The following is a 12,135-nucleotide window of genomic DNA, read 5'->3' on the forward strand; positions in this document are numbered from 1 at the left end:
AATTCAGAATTTTTTGCCTAGTTAAATTAGGCTCAGTCATGGCTAAAATTACCTTCTGCTTTTATCCACCTATGTGTGGGAACTTGGGAGGGGCACAGTGTAGTGGTGGTTGATATGTGATAGCACTCCAATAAAGTACTAGGTACTGTACAAACACTTAAGAAGTAGTATCTGTGGGGGATAAAAATATATGTAGCATTTTTTAGTTTTATAATGAGGATTTAGGTGGAAGAATGTTCTCAGGATATAGAACCAGAAATTAATTTTTAATAAAATCAGGTTATATTAAAAAATGGTGAACGGTCTGCATGAGTTTCTTTTTCCTCTCATAAAGGTCGTGGCCGTCCTCCTACAGAACCATTGCCTGATGGATGGATCATGACATTCCATAACTCAGGCATTCCTGTATATCTGCACAGAGAATCCAGAGTTGTTACCTGGTCCAGACCTTATTTCTTGGGAACAGGAAGCATAAGGGTAGGGGTCTGAGCTGCTAATTATTATTGTAATGTTTGAGTTATTTAAAAATATTAGGTATCAGTTTATGTATTTATTTGTAATTGGTCAAAACAGTCTTGGAAGTATGCTTTGGAGAATTTTTCAAACCTCTTAGATATGACCAGATAGGGACGTTTTGTTTTTCAAACAGTTTTATCTGTGTTCTTAACACCTTATTTCAAATATATTTTAACTACACTACAGTTTGGGCAATTAAAATGGACTAGTCAATCTTACTTTCTGGTTTACTTGTTCTACCACAACACTGCAAAATTGTTTTTTTTTTTTTTAATACTGCAGAGGTATATCTAAATTGTGGGTATTCATTCTGTTTAGAGGGTCAAATTATGGCTTGGGAATCTCATTCCCAGAACTAGACATGTGCTACCCAAATACAACAGAACTCCCACAAATTACAGTGGGAGTGTGCAGAACCTGAATTTCTCTTAACACCATTAATTTAAATTGAAACAGTCACTGAATTATCTGAAAGCATTCCTGTTAAGTTTTGTAAATATAAATATATTTGTAATTTTAACAAAACCTTGACTTTTCAGTCTAAACTATCTTTTTCCTTTTTAAAATCAGAGCTTTCATCAAAAGGAATCTTGTTTTGGAGAAGGGTGGGGGGGGGGAAGTGTAGCTCTATCTATTATTACTTATAACAGCTAGGGTGTCCTGGGGGGGGGGGGGGGGGTGAAGTATGGGAGCCTAAATGGAATTATGTAACTGTATTGAAAGTTATTAGATAGAAACTTTCTTATATTATCTGTTTTAGTTTGAGTGAAGTACTATGTTTTATTGGACCAACTTCTGTTGGTGAGAGACACAAGCCTTGATCTAACAGAAATTAATCCAATAAGAACAGCCATACAGGGTCAGGCCAGTGGTCCATCTAGCCCAGTATGCCGTTTTCTGACAGTGGCCAACACCAGGTTCTTCAGAGGGAAATGAACAGAATAGGTAATCGTCAAGTGATTCATCCCCCTTCACCCATTCTCAGCTTCTGGCAACAGAGGCTAGGGACACTTCAGAGCATGGTTTTGCATCCCTGCCCATCCTGGCTAGTAGCCATTGATGGACCTATCCTCCATGAATTTATCCAGTTCTTTTTTGAACCCCGTTATAATCTTGATCTTCACAACATCCGTTGACTGTGCATTGTGTAAAGAAATACTTCCTTTTGTTTGTTTTTTAAACCTGCTGCCTAATGATTTTATTTCGTGACCCGTAGTTCTTGTGTTATGAGAAGGAGTAAATAACACTTCCTTATTTACTTTCTCCACACCCGTTGTGATTATCATATCCCTCCTTAGTCAGCTTTTCCAAGCTAGAGTCCGTTTTATTAATCTCTCCTCATATGGAAGCTGTTCCTTCTAATCATTTTTGTTGCCCTTTTCCACTTCCAATATATTTTTTTTGAGATGGGGTGACCACATCTGCATGCAGTATTCAAGATGTGAGCGTACCATGGATTTATATTGAGGCAATATGGTATTATCTATCCCTTTCCTAAAGAGTCCCAACGTTGTTAGTTTTTTTGACTGCCACAGCACATTGAGTAGATGTTTTCAGAGAACTATCCACAATGATTCCAAGATCTTTCTTGAGTGGCAACAGCTAAGTTAGACCCATCATTTTATATGTATAGTTGGGATTATATTTTCTAATGTGCATTTATCAACTCTGAATTTCAGATAGACAGACAAGGTGATTGAAGTACTAATATTCTGGGACTAATATGATTACAACAACACTATCTGCAACTGTTTGTTCATTGGACAGCACTTTGTAGTCAGTTTCATTGTTTCTTCTCTCTCATAGTTATTCTTTTTTTACTTGCTTGCATTCTCCATAGGGCAGCAGGGGGCAGAGGAGCACTTAAAAATCAGAAAATGTGACTTTAAAAATGTTGGGCGGATTGAGAGACGGTTAGTGTAGATTTCTAGTATAACCACTACTGCATCTTGAAACTGACTAGATTTGTCTTTTCATGGTTCCTAAACTTATATATTCTTGTATAATTGTACTTCTAGAAACATGATCCTCCCTTGAGTAGCATTCCCTGTCTGCATTACAAGAAAATGAAGGACAATGAGGAAAGGGAACAAAACAATGACATAACCCCAAATGGGGAAGTATCGCCTATAAAGCACATAGACAAGTCTTCAGACCTGGACTGCCAAACAGAGGAGCCAGATTCAACTGCTGCTGATTCTGGGCCTTTAGATGAGAGAGAGCCTTCAGGGGGTGATGCAGCACCAGGAGCCTTAGGACAAGTTAAGGCCAAAGTTGAAGTGTGTAAAGATGAATCTGTAGGTAAGTGCTGAAAGCCATGCCTACTACTTGTTAGAGGAGGGGATTGGCAGTCAAGATTCCTAGATTTTATTCCTGATTCACTGCTTGACTTTGGGCAAGCCATCACATTTCTCTCTGCTTCAGTTCCTCATCTGCAAAAGGGGCGGGATACATACCCACTTCAGTAAAGCAATTTGATCCTCAGTGAATGGAGGTATGTAACTGTGGAGTATTTTTGAGGAGTGCTTATGGTCAACATGAAAGGATCTTTTAGAAATAGAAATTTGAGAATTATCAGAATATAGTACTGTAAACTTGTATTTTATGCATTTAAGGACTATTTAGAGGAGACTTAAATTATAGAATAAATAAATACTACCACCATTTGGGTCATCCTTTTGTAAAGTATTATTCCCATACCCATCTGAGGAATTGTCTACACACACAAATTTTCTGTACTGATTTAACTATACTGGTTTGCAACCTGTTTTCTTGAGGCACAGCATGCAGTTAAACTAGTATAGCTTATTCATGTATATTCAGGGGAGTAAGCTAGACCAATATAATTGCATGCCCACTAGTGGTTCTATTGCTTTAACCATTTTTTTAACAAAACAGAAAATTTCACCCATAACTGAAATAGACTACATTGGTACAAAAACTATGAAGACGCGTCTGAATCCCTTCCCTGCCAACTTCTGATCAAGCCTCATTATGAGCTTTGTCAGTGATTTACCTTGGTTGGTTAATTAATGTATATTGCTGTTTCTTAGAAATATTACTGTGGTTCATAGGCTACCAGTGGTCTGCGTTGTCTTTTAAATTTGAAGCTTACCCTGGGCTTTAGACTATGACTCTTTATGTGTAAAGATTAAAAAGATTGACCATATAAGTCATCATAGAATTGGGGAATTATAGATAAGGGAATCCAAGGGAAGCAGTGTGGGCAAAAGATCTATCTGGCTTTAAGATTAAACTTGATAAGTTTATGGAGGAGATGGTATGATGGGATAACATGGTCTTGGTAATTAAATATTCATGGTAAATAGGCCCAGTGGCCTGTGATGGGATATTAGATGGGGTGGGATCTGAGTTACCCAGGAAAGAATTTTCTGTAGTATCTGGCTGATGAATCTTGCCCATATGCTCAGGGGTTAGCTGATAGCCATATTTGGGGTCGGGAAGGAATTTTCCTCCAGGGCAGATTGGAAGAGGCCCTGTAGGTTTTTCGCCTTCCTGTGTAGCATGGGGCACGGGTCACTTGCTGGAGGATTCTCTGCTCCTTGAAGTCTTTAAACCACAATTTGAGGACTTCAATAGCACAGACATAGGTGAGAGGTTTTTTGCAGGAGTGGTGGGTGAAATTCTGTGGCCTGCGTTGTGCAGGAGGTCAGACTAGATGATCATAATGGTCCCTTCTGACCTAAATATCTATGAATAATACTTCCAAACAAAAGCAATATCCACAATAAGCCTTTACTATCCTCTGTACATATTCCAGCAGTCTGCCCCGCCTCTAAAATCCAGGAAGTAACATATGGGTTGTTCGGTGTTACTGGAAAGCTAACAATTCATGTTCTGACAGAGCAAACAGGAGAGCATATTTGGAATTCATCATTAGCAAACACCCTGCTAGGAGCTTTCCTACTACATCCTTTTTTAATACATCTTGAGCGGACGGGAACTCTGTTGCTTCCACTAATTGCATCTGCAACAGTATCCCAGACCGGAGGAGGGGCTGTGCCCCAAGTAACCAAGTCTTAAATTGTTTCATGTTTATAGATTAAAATGAACACCTTAAACTCTATCCAGAAGCTAAAAGGCAGCCAATGGAGATTATGGAGTACCAGAGTAAAGTGTTCTCTCTATGTTGTTGTGCTTAATGTTGGCCACAATGTGCATTGGCATCAGCTGCCAGATTGTCTCATGGTATAGTCATGTGTATAGTGCACTAGAGGTGTCCTCTAGGTCAGTGCTTCTCAAGCTATCTGATGTGGGGGACCGGCAATTTTTTTTCTTCCAGTGTGCTTGCAGACCGGCAGCCAATGGCTTGCGGACCGGCAGCGGTCCGCGGACCACCACTTTGAGTAGCACTGCTCTAGGTGACAGGAGTGTGAATAATGGTTAAAATAGAGCCTCATGGTAGTAGTTTAATTAGTCAAGATGTTGCAGTGAATGGACTAAGGCTTTGTCTACACTGCAACTTTGTCGGCAAATCTTCATTGGCAAAATTGCCGGTGTGAACAGCACCACAGCTGCCACTCGGGGGGAGGGAGTGGAAGTCTTTGGTCTGCAGGACAGCTTTCTCCTGCTGACAAACAGCAGATACACTGCGTGCCTTTTAGCGGCACAGCTGTGGCAGCACAGCTGTGTTGCTAAAAGCAGGGTAATGTAGACAAAGCCTAAGGCCATGTCTACACTAGAGATCTTACAGTGGCACAGCTGTACTGCTGCAACTGCACCGCTGTAAGGTCTCCCATGTAGCCACTCTATGCCAGTGGGAGAGATCTTCCACTGGCATAATTAAATCACCACCAACAAGCGACGATAGCTATGTTGGTGGGAGAGTGTCTCCTGCCAATATAGCGCTGTCCACACCAGCACTTTTGTTAGGGAAACTTGTCGGTCAGGGGGATTGTTTTGTTTTTTGTTTTTTCCCACACCCATGACCAGCAAAAGTGTTTGTGTAGAGATAGCCTAAGATAGGCTCTGTAAATTTCTTAAGCAACAAGTTTAAAATGAGTTCCTTTTTAGACTTGTTTGAAAACTTAAGGTTAGTACAGAACTATGGGAAAAATGCAGATTATTTCTAATATGGAGTAGTGTACTAACTAACTAAGAATACATGAACTTAAGCTCAACTTTTTTCCCAAAGTATCTTTAAGAAATACCTGTTTAGTATTTTCAATGTTGTGAACTGTTCCGATGGTCTTTCAGCGAGCTGCCATTTTATTGATGCTTCCTGGTAAGAAGTACATAGTGCTGATGTAGTTTGTGCTAAATGAAGTGGCTGCCCAGCCAACAAACAAAGAAAACTGAACTGTAGAGAGAACCTCTATGCTGCAATAGTGTAGAGATTGTGGATGAAGGTGGTGATTGTATCTTAAAAATGTCCAGGGCATCAGCAGAGAATAAAATAAAAAAGCTTGCTTTTACAGTTACATGGCGAACTGCATTTTAGAGCCCTTTGCAGACCCTTTCAACAGCCCCCCCTCAGGTTGCATGCTTGGCTTCCTGCACCTCTCAGGGGTGGAATACTGTGGTTCAGCTACTCTTGGACTGGATCTCTGGATTACAGTCTCCCTGTTTCCCAACTGTGTAAACGTGACTGGTCCAACTGTATTTGGCACCTGCAAGAAAGTGTCTCTCCAGGGGCCTGTGACCACCATCAAATTAAAATGACTCGAGTTCTATCAAAACGTACTGTTTATTCATTCAGAGGAATATAACAAGAAGAGAAATGAAAAAAACAAAAAGCCTATATGCCAAGGTCTTACCTAAAACTTTTTCCTTTCCTTGAATTTTTTTTGGTAAGTTCCACTCAGCCCAGTGGTTAAAACACTGGACTGGGGCTCAGGGCTTGTTCCTGGCTCTGCCACTGGTAACCTTAGGCAAGTCACTTCACCTCTTTGTGCCTCTGTAAAAATAAGGATAATGATACTGACTTCCTTTGTAAAGTACTTTAAGAAATACTGATGAAAAATGCTATAAAAGCTAGGTGATGGTATTAGTACTTCTGGCCTGGGAGAAATAGTGAGTTGCTGCATTCTCTGCATTTCTTTGTCAGTCTCTCTTCCAGCTGGTGCTCCCTTCCTTCCTCTGTAGCAAGGGGTTTTTAACAATTTAGTGTCCCTAGGCTGTGGCCTGGGGAAAATTCAATCCTGTTAATCTGGCAGGAGCCAGAATGGCAAGCATTTCCCATTAATAGTCTCCTCCCCTTTGTCCCTCCCCCTTCTCTTAAGAAGCATTGGTATTCTCTCTGGAGGAAACTTAGCTTTGTCATTGTTCTGTTTTCTACTGATTCTCCCTTTCTACTGAGCCTCCTTTTGAACTAAAAACTGAGGTACATATTATGACATTCTGGGGTGCAATCCAGACCAGTGAGGGGCTGTCACCCCAGCCCTGAAACTTTGGGGTGTCTCACAATGCTTTGCTGCTGTAGCTCTCAACCTGGGCTCCTCACCAACGGCATGCAGGTTTACAGCCCAAGTGGCTGTGTATAGACAAAATCCTAGTCCAGCAACTCTGACCCCAGCAGCCTGTCCAAAAACACCAGCCACACTTTGGCATCTAGCAGCCTTGGTTACTAATTGCAGGGCGAACCCAATATACTCACATACTCTACTGGACAGTCCAGATATATTAGGTTCATTTCCTCTCTAAGGGGATCAATATATAACAGCTTGCCACCATAAATGGAGATTCCTGTACAGTTCACAACCCGTGATTAGTTTTGATTAAAGAATAAAACAAGTTTATTTAACTACAAAGATTTTAAATGAGTACAGGTATAAGGCATTAAAGTCAGAAATGGTTACAAGAGAAAGAAAGATAAAACACTTTCTAAACATAAACTAGATTGGTTCAAGGTAAAATTCTTACCACAGATTCCCAGTGACACTGCTGACCAAATTTTCAAGTCAGTGTCCGCTTCCAAAGTCCATATGCTGTTTCTTTTGTAGTCTTAGGTGGAAAAGAGAGAGATGGGTAGGGAGAGAGAACAGTGGTGTGCTTGCCCTTCCCTTTTATAGTTGTCACCCTTTGAAATGCATTTTCCTGAGGGTTATCCCTAGATAAAGTTCCTACCAGCTGTGGAGATGGAGATATGGGGTCTTGTTGTGAAAGAGGTTTCATGCTGCTGTTTGCTAAAGTGCAGGTTTGCCTTCTCTCTCTCTCTCTCTTGCTGTCTCAAGGACCTTGCTTACTACTTATGTGTAAATTGAGGTAAATACACATTTCTTTGTTTAAGACCTGCTTGACAGTTGTTGTGCCTAATCAAGGATGGCAATTTGTAAAACTTGTTTTTAAAAAGAGACTAAGCTGAAAATTGTTTTTACATTAAAAATAGACTTGAATAAATATAATAGGAACAAGTATAGAAATTATGTTTTGAGAAAGTTTTGTAAAGCTTTGGGAACCAACAAAATTGCACTGTCATTGAAAATATATAAAATATTAAGTGTTGGACACAGTGGAGGGTTAGTCTTTTTTTGGCAAAGGTACAACAGTTGCACATGTAATAAAAGACAGGAATGAGTGACTGTACAAATGAATTACATGCAGTTTTTCATTAATCTTGCTCTTGAGAGTCCACAGGCAGGTCTCTTGCATGGTGAAGTATAGGAATAACTGGATTTGATTATTTTTCATAGACCTTGAGGATTTTAGACACTACCTTGAAAAGCGTTTTGATTTTGAACAAGTTACCGTAAAAAAATTCAGAACCTGGGCTGAGAGACGACAGTTCAACCGTGAAATGAAGCGGAAGCAGGCGGAGTCTGAGCGGCCTATTCTGCCAGCCAATCAGAAACTCATTACCTTGTCTGTGCAAGATGCACCTACAAAGAAAGGTAAGTTTCATCTAGTTGGAGTTAGAATTTTGAAATTTGTCATTTTCCAGTATTAAATTTGACTTAAAGTATGGAAAGTGTTGATTTCTATATGGTCCCATGATTTTAGGAAGTACTGGAAGTTTATAGGTTTCATCCGACGAAGTGAGCTGTAGCTCACGAAAGCTTATGCTCAAATAAATTGGTTAGTCTCTAAGGTGCCACAAGTCCTCCTTTTCTTTTTGAAAGTTTATAGTCTTGGTTCTGTTTTTGTACCTGCTATGGTCATTGGAAAAATTATTGTCAAAACACATTTACTATGAAAAGAAAAGGAGGACTTGTGGCACCTTTCGTGAGCTACAGCTTATGCTCAAATAAATTTGTTAGTCTCTAAGGTGCCACATGTCCTCCTTTTCTTTTTGTGGATACAGACTAACACAGCTGCTACTCTGAAACCTGTCATATTTACTATAGAAAACGTTGTGTAGAAGGTACACATTTTTGCTTACATTGTGAATCATTAATGAAATGTCATCTTCACAGCCTCTGTTCTGAATCAGTTAATGACAAGAATTTTTTTAAAAACATTTTTTTGTTTAAAAATCACCAGTTACAGGTAATAGGGTGTTTGTAATTCGTCCTTAAGCCCTTTATCTTTTTTGCTCAGTCATTCCTTTTCTACTGCTCTAGGTTTATAATGCTCTTATGCTATATGATGTAATTATATTTATTTTGCAATTTAAATTTGCGTCATACTGAGCAGTAAGTTCTAAAGAATGGTTCTTTCAGCCTTATTGAACTTAATAATAGATGGTACCTACTTTTCTGATAGCATCCAAAAATGCATTGAGCACTTTGGCTGCAGTAGCTGGGAATCTTACAACACACTAAAGGCTAATGAGCCTGCTGTCCTGCATGGAAGACTCTGCTTGACTTAGGAAAGATTGTAGGATATGCTCTAATTTAATTTATACTGGTTGCTTTGGACATAGGTGGTGAAGCCTTTTCTTATGCTATCACGGAAATAACTTACCACCCATGGCTGCAGTTTGAACTATGTATGGCTTTCGCCTCACAATCCCTCTATTTTAGTGACTTTTCTAGTTGTATATAGTTAATTAGTATAGTTTAGGTTTCAGAGTAACAGCCATGTTAGTCTGTATTCGCAAAAAGAAAAGGAGTACTTGTGGCACCTTAGAGACTAACCAATTTATTTGAGCATAAGCTTTCGTGAGCTACAGCTCACTTCATCAGATGCATACTGTGGAAAGTGTAGAAGATCTTTTTATACACACAAAGCATGAAAAAATCTCCCCCCACCCCACTCTCCTGCTGGTAATAGCTTATCTAAAGTGACCACTCTCCTTACAATGTGTATGATAATCAAGGTGGGCCGTTTCCAGCACAAATCCAGGGTTTAACAAGAACGTCTGGGAGGGGTGGGGGGAGGAAAAAACAAGGGGAAATAGGGTTATTTCCTACCCCCCCACCCCTCCCAGACGTTCTTGTTAAACCCTGGATTTGTGCTGGAAACGGCCCACCTTGATTATCATACACATTGTAAGGAGAGTGGTCACTTTAGATAAGCTATTACCAGCAGGAGAGTGGGGTGGGGGGAGATTTTTTCATGCTTTGTGTGTATAAAAAGATCTTCTACACTTTCCACAGTATGCATCCGATGAAGTGAGCTGTAGCTCACGAAAGCTTATGCTCAAATAAATTGGTTAGTATAGTTTAGTTTGATTTAGCGTTAGCTGTAATTTAAGTATTTCCCTGGTGATGCCTTCACCAGAGTTTAAACATTGTCCATTGTGTGTGTGTGGGGGGGGGAGGCTGGGTGGGTGATCCTCAACAAGGATCCCCACATGTGATACTTGCTGTGCCTAGGCAAAGCCCCTATCAAGGAGCGGTGTTCAATTTGCAGATCATTGACCAAACTGACACAGGTGGTGAGGGATCTTTGTCTGAAGCAGCAATAGCTCAAACAGGCCATTTGGCCTGCTTCAGTGATGAGGCCCTTGTCAGATCAGAGGTTGCCATCACTTTCTGAGAGTGCTGCTGCTCGTATTCAGGAACTGGCAACCCTCCAAAGAGATGGAGGAGTCCTACCCTGTTGAGTGTGCTGAGATAAAGGTTGCATAAGACTGACCTGAGGCAGCTCCAGGTTGCATGGGGACTCCTCTGCATGCCCCAGAAGGAGGGCAGATTGGCACAGGGTGAATTCCAATGCATGGGTTGGAGCAGGTCCCATCAACCGCACCCCAGTACCATGCAAGGAGATCAGAGACCCCCATAGCATTGACTCTGTTTCCAGTCCCCGGGCATCTGTTGTGTCTGGTACCGATGAGGTGACTAGCACCAGCTGTTTCTGCGTCGGCAGTGTCTCAGGCAGCAACGGACCTCCTCTGCCTTTGTCCCAACCTAACCCTTGGTCCACAACTTTAACAGGGCTGTGGCTTTGATAGCCCTGTTGACTGGGCAGGCAGCTGAATCTCTGAGTCTGTCAACACTGTACACTGAGGATTCCCTTTTACAGTCATTGGAAGAGAGGCTGGTGCAAGGCTTGGTGCAAGGGACCTCCCCAGCACCAGGAATGTCTTTGGCATTCCTGCAACTGGTGTCACCAATGTTACTCTGGCAGCAGTCACCACCCTGCACATCAGCACTATCAGTTCCTTTGGCATGGCTACTGTCTTCAGGATCAATACCGCTTCCAGTACCGAAACAATGAAGGCATACTTGGTGCCTCTGGTAGCATTTCCACCATCAGCACCAGCTTCCTCATCATTCTGGGCTATGGACTCACTAGTCAGACCGGTTGCTCGCACCCTCAGTGCTTGCTCAGTCTTTATCTCCTGAAGCCTGGAACTCTTTGGCGTCCAGGGGGTGTTCATGGAGTGCTCTGGGTACCAGGATCAGCACTCTTCTTACTATCAGGTTGGGGGTCCCTGGCCTTGCATCTACAGGCTACCAAGGGCCTATCCATACCAGTAGCCTCCAGGAGAAGAGGAGGTGCTACTCCTCATCTCGCTCAAAGGCAAGATCACTGACCAGATCTGTGGCATTGACTGTCGATCCACCACAGGCACTGGTAAGCCTCCAGCATCATTCTGTCCAGGCCCCTCAGTCCTAGAGCAGGATCCAAAATAGTTAACCGCTTCATCTTCATCCCTGGATGAATCTGTGATGCCTGGCTCTTCCTCCACTTTGGTATTTCAAAGTGTATCAGCACCTTTTGCAGTCAGTGGCCGCTTCTCTAGGTATCTAAGCAGAGTTCATGAAGGAGAACACCCACAAGTTAGTGGATATCCCACAGCCAACTGCGCCTGGGAGAGTCGTTCTTCCTATTAGCCGGCTCAAAGAACACATTGTTAAGGTCCTCTAGAGCATGTTAACTTCAGTACCACCTGTGATAAAGCACATGGAGAAGCGCTACTTTGTTCTGGTGCAGGGATTTGAATTTTCACTCCCATCTGGCCTCAGATTCACTGGTCAAAACCATGGTGAACAAGGCAGGTTTAAATCCACTCTCAAGGAAAAGGACTCTAAACAAATTGACTTAAGAAGATTTACACTTCCTTTTCCTTGCAGGTGCAAATTGCTAACCAGCAGGTTTTGCTGTTTCAAGTACAGCTATGTCTTAAGTTTGCAGACAGGCTGCCTGAAGCCTCAAGAGCAGAATTTCAGGCATTTGTCAGTGAAGGCTGCTTGGTAGTTAAGATACTTGAGCCACAGTGATGGTCTAGGCAATGATCATGAGAAGGGTTTCCTGGCTGCAGAATTTGGGCAT

At 41.6% G+C, this 12,135-nt stretch overlaps 1 protein-coding gene across 4 annotated transcripts in view; it reads left to right on the top strand.

Annotated features, from left to right (window-relative positions):
- Positions 1-12,135, top strand: part of DGCR8 (DGCR8 microprocessor complex subunit) — a 45,656-nt gene that overhangs the window by 15,783 nt on the left and 17,738 nt on the right. For all 4 annotated transcript variants that reach the window (XM_048821937.2, XM_048821938.2, XM_048821936.2 and 1 more), the window contains 3 exons: positions 335-477; positions 2,535-2,817; positions 8,169-8,366. In XM_048821937.2, coding sequence (XP_048677894.1) covers positions 335-477; positions 2,535-2,817; positions 8,169-8,366 — 624 coding nt within the window. The remainder of the gene's footprint in view (positions 1-334; positions 478-2,534; positions 2,818-8,168; positions 8,367-12,135) is intronic.

The sequence above is a fragment of the Caretta caretta genome, chromosome 15 (assembly GCF_965140235.1).
Source record: "Caretta caretta isolate rCarCar2 chromosome 15, rCarCar1.hap1, whole genome shotgun sequence".
NCBI lineage: Eukaryota > Metazoa > Chordata > Testudines > Cheloniidae > Caretta > Caretta caretta.